Source organism: Tachyglossus aculeatus, chromosome 6, assembly GCF_015852505.1.
Source record: "Tachyglossus aculeatus isolate mTacAcu1 chromosome 6, mTacAcu1.pri, whole genome shotgun sequence".
In the NCBI taxonomy this organism is placed as follows: Eukaryota; Metazoa; Chordata; class Mammalia; order Monotremata; family Tachyglossidae; genus Tachyglossus; species Tachyglossus aculeatus.
Genome location: NC_052071.1, coordinates 18,034,346 through 18,039,157, shown reverse-complemented (window position 1 = coordinate 18,039,157; position 4,812 = coordinate 18,034,346). Strand labels below are relative to the sequence as shown.

The following is a 4,812-nucleotide window of genomic DNA, read 5'->3' as shown; positions in this document are numbered from 1 at the left end:
GCACTTAGTCAGTGCTCTTCACACAATGCTGAAGGATATGACCGATGGACTGACAGATTTATCACACACGTAGACCCCCGTACATTTGGATTTTGTGAACCCAACTTGGCCTGGATAACCTTACAGCCACTGAAAAGTCTGTGGATAATGGACAGCAATTTCGAAAATGTGAACCCACGACATTTTCATAGGGGCTCTGGTTGCTGTATGTATGGGTTGGGGTGGATGTGACTCATGTGTCCCCAGTAATTCACAGCAGCAGACAAATAATCATTTGCCATTCCTTTGCTTCCTTGTTATTTCCCACTTTTGGTTCAGCAGGAGATGGAGTCTAATCCATTTCACAGGAGTTTGCATTTATCCCTCTTCCTCCATTTTCTAGACTGTAAGCTCACTGTGGGCAGGGAACATGTATACCAACTCCGATATACTGTACTCTCCCAAGTGCTTGGTACAGTTCTCTGCACACGGTAAGTGCTCAGTAAATAAGATTAATAATAATAATTATTATTCTCTCCCCTTCCCTCCAGGCTCATATCTCCTCCTGCTTTCAGGACACCTCCATCTGGATGCCTGCCCGCCACCTAAAACTCAGTATGTCCAAGACAACTCCTTATCTTCCCTCCCAAACCCTGTCCTCTCCCTGACTTTCCAATCACTGTAGATGGCACTATTCTCCTTCCCATCTCACAAGCCCACAACCTTGGTGTCATCCTCGACTCTGCTCTCTCGTTCACCCCTCACATCCAATCCATCACCAAAACCTGCCGGTCTCATCTCCACAACATCGCCAAGATCTGCCCTTTTCTCTCCATCCAAACCGCTACCTTGCTAATTCAATCTTTCATCCTATCCCGACTGGATTACTGCATCAGCCTCCTCTCTGATCTCCCATCCTCCTGTATAATAATAATTATAATATATTATATATAAATATATACATTTATATATTTATATATATTCCTCTCCTCCTCTCATCCTCCTGTATAATAATAATTATAATATAATGGTAGTATTATTATTATCATTATTAATAATAATAATGGCATTTGTTAAGCACTTACTGTGTGCAAAGCACTGTTCTAAGTGCTGGGGAGGATACAAGGTGATCAGGTTGTCCCACACGGGGCTCGTGGTCTTAATCCCTATTTTACAGATGAGGTAACTGAGGCTCAGAGAAGTTAAGTGACTTCCCAATGTCACACAGCAGACATGTGGTGGAGCCGGGATTTGAACTCATGACCTCTGACTCCAAAGCCCATGCTCTTTCCACTGAGCCATGCTTCTTCCATATTACCTAAGTGTTTACTATGTGCCAAGTACTGTTCTAAGCCCTGGTGTAGATACAAGCTAATCAGGTTGGTCACAGTCTCTGTTCCACAAGGGGCTCACAGTCTTAATCCACATTTTACAGACGAGGTGACCAAGGCACAGCAAAGTGAAGTGACTTGCCTAAGGTCACACAGCAGACAAGTAGTGGAGTCGGAATTAGAACCCAGGTCCTTCTGACTCCGAGGTCTGTGCTCTGTCCACTAGGCCATGACTGATGCTGAGTGCCACAGTAGACAAGGCAGCAGAAGGACTTCTAGTCCTGTGCTCTTTCCACTAGGTCTCGCTCAAAAATACCGTTGCCCTGTTTTCTATTTCCTTAGTCAATCATATTTATTGAGGCCACACTGTGTGTAGAACACTGTACTAAACACTTGGAAGAGTTCAATCTAATAATACAATGGCAGTTCTTTCCACGTCCTCAACACTTCCCTGGGAGGGCAAAGGGGGACATGTTCCCATCCTGTTTTTCAGATGTGAAAACAGAGGCCCAGAGAGGTCCGTGATTTGCCCAAGGGCACTTGGATCTATCAGAGGTAGGCCTAAAACCCACGTTTCCTGGCTCGAAGCCCAAATTCCAACCACCAGTCTTTGCTGCCTCTGAGGGCAGATTAAACCAGGCTGAGGGAGGGACTTCACTTCTCTGGCACCCCACCTCAAACCCATAAATATAAGAAGTCCTTCAGGCCCACGGCACCGAGGCAAGAGAAGACAGAAAGAGAAGAAAAAAACCCACGAAAATACCCTACAAAAACCAAACAACGTGCTGTTGATTTTATTCCTTGCTCTTTTCCCCCACCCCCACAGTCTCTGGGAAGTTGGACCCTTCCAGGAAGTGCCGACTCAGCCCCGTGCCCTCCTGCCCAGGTTCTAGAAAAGAGCAGTTGGACGGGGGCAACACTTGAAATTAGTTGAGTTATGGAAAATGGAAACCAGACACTACAGGGGATGAGGGTTGACTAGGCCGCAGCAAGTTTGGCCACTGCCAAGAAGGTTTTCTGGGACCCGACCCGCTCCGCGACTCTTCCGACTTCCCCCAACTCACCAGCTTTTCCTGCCCCCTCCGGCGCTTGGCATCGACGGGGACATTTTCTCTTGGACTCCCTTCAAACATTCGTAAGTCACCAAGAGGTAGCGTTTCTGGGTACATGGGGAAAAAAGCCCGTGGCTCTGCCAACTAGTGGGAGAATCAGAGTCTTCCTTTGCCTCCTGCTTCTGACCCTCCCATGTCATCCTCATCATCATCATCAATCGTATTTATTGAGCGCTTACTATGTGCAGAGCACTGTACTAAGCGCTTGGGAAGTACAAATTGGCAACATACAGAGACAGTCCCTACCCAACAGTGGGCTCACAGTCTAAAAGGGGGAGACAGAGAACAAAACCAAACATACTAACAAAATAAAATAAATAGGATAGATATGTACAAGTAAAATAAATAAATAAATAGAGTAATAAATATGTACAACCATATATACACATATACAGGTGCTGTGGGGAAGGGAAGGAGGTAAGACGGGGGGGATGGAGAGGGGGACGAGGGGGAGAGGAAGGAAGGGGCTCAGTCTGGGAAGGCCTCCTGGAGGAGGTGAGCTCTCAGCAGGGCCTTGAAGGGAGGAAGAGAGCTAGCTTGGCGGATGGGCAGAGGGAGGGCATTCCAGGCCCGGGGGATGACGTGGGCCGGGGGACGATGGCGGGACAGGCGAGAACGAGGTACGGTGAGGAGATTAGCGGCAGAGGAGCGGAGGGTGCGGGCTGGGCAGTAGAAGGAGAGAAGGGAGGTGAGGTAGGAGGGGGCGAGGTGATGGAGGGCGTTGAAGCCCAGGGTGAGGAGTTTCTGCCTGATGCGCAGATTGATTGGTAGCCATTGGAGGTTTTTGAGGAGGGGAGTAATATGCCCAGAGCATTTCTGGACAAAGATAATCCGGGCAGCAGCATGAAGTATGGGCAGAAGCATGAAGTATGTCATCCCCTCTTCTTTTGTTTTCAAGCTTTTCTAGACGTTACTCCTGGAAGTAGAGGAGCAGATGGCAACTGAGGCTACAGAGGAACCAGGCCACCAAAACTTGGGGCAACCTGACCAGCTGAAGGGTGCTCCTCTTCTGAATGTGCACACTCCTTATATCCCTTTAAGGATACCCCGAAATCTTCCACTTGGCATGGCCATTGCCAATCCAGTGTTTGTGAGCTCCCAGGGGCCTAAGGGGGACAATTCCCTCATTCAGACCCCCTTAAGTTGTCATTACATTCCTCCACTTCAGCTGAAGGATCTGTTCTCCAAAGACTTAGATAAATTCTCCAAGGAGGACCACCCGCATCAGAAGCTGAGGGAGGGGGCATTTCAACCCTCATGTCTTCCACACTCCACTTCGCAAGCCCCCCACTGGCCCTTAACTCACCAAGCGGGAGGACATCAGCGACCAATAGCCCCAGACGACCGAGCTGGCTCTGAGACGTCACGGCCCGCTTCTAAACTAGCTGAATGGATGGCTCGAGAGAATGGTTTCCGTCTATCTGGGCCGTCCTCTTCCAACTTAAAATTCCCCTGGCAACGGGTCATCTCTAGATGTGAAGCAGGGGTGGGAGAGGGAACAAGAGAGGGAAGTCCGAGAAGCAGGAGCTCGACGCAGGATACTGGTTTCCCTTTACGCCCTTGGCATCCTGTGCAAACATGGCCGCAACTACCTTTCTTTTCCTCATACCCACTCCCTCCTCCCTCCTGGACTCCCACTCAATGCTCCCCTCCTACCCCCACATCGCCAGTCAGCTCCTTCCCCTATGGTCCGATGCCTCTTTCCAGTCACTTCTCCAATTCTTCCTGTCCTCAAATGCCTTTCTCTGCTTCTTTTCCCCTTCCTCAGCTGCCCTTCCCTTCCCCGGATCCAGAGGTGACAAAAACAACAACGTATAAGGAGGGGATGGAGTGATTCAAAACAGAATGCAAGTTCTTTTAGCATTTAGAAAGATAAGATAGTAGACCTGTAGGATACCTAAGCCATCGTGATGCATTCTCTGATGCTGAATAAATATTCTTTGATTGTGTGACTGGAAATAATTCTTACAAAAAATGATGCACAATAGTACTGCTGTACATATATATATACACACACTCTCAATTTCCTGGAAGAAGACATAGGAGGGTATAGGTTGGAGAGATTTACCTCAGGCTTTCATTACTCCAATTTCCTCCTCGCCACCTGCTGCAGGTCCTTCTCAACCATGGATCAGGCCCTGAGAAGCTGAGGAGGAAAACGAAAGACCCAATCAGAAAATCAAATCTCAGAAATAACATAATGGTTCAAAGTTATAGATTCACTCGCCTTTTACCCCTCCTTAGAACATGACTGCAGTCCTCAAGGCTATCTGGAGCCATTTCCAAGGAACATAGGAAGGAAGAGGATCTGCATCCAGGTACCCAACCTTTATCACCAATGTTATTTACTGAGCGCTTACTGTGTGCAGAGCACCATACTGACTGCTTGG

General features: G+C 48.1%; 1 protein-coding gene across 1 annotated transcript; it reads left to right on the top strand.

Annotated features, from left to right (window-relative positions):
* Nucleotides 1–2,262: 2,262 nt before the first annotated feature.
* Nucleotides 2,263–4,328, top strand: LOC119930071. The gene is made up of 2 exons (XM_038748521.1): nt 2,263–2,445; nt 3,321–4,328. Exon 2 carries the CDS (start codon nt 3,357–3,359, stop codon nt 4,254–4,256), a length of 900 nt encoding a protein of 299 aa, XP_038604449.1. The 5' UTR covers nt 2,263–2,445; nt 3,321–3,356; the 3' UTR covers nt 4,257–4,328.
* Nucleotides 4,329–4,812: the final 484 nt, after the last annotated feature.

Excerpts from the sequence above, each read along its gene's own strand:
- LOC119930071 (XM_038748521.1), top strand. The coding sequence starts at position 3,357 with ATGGCAACTGAGGCTACAGAGGAACCAGGCCACCAAAACTTGGGGCAA.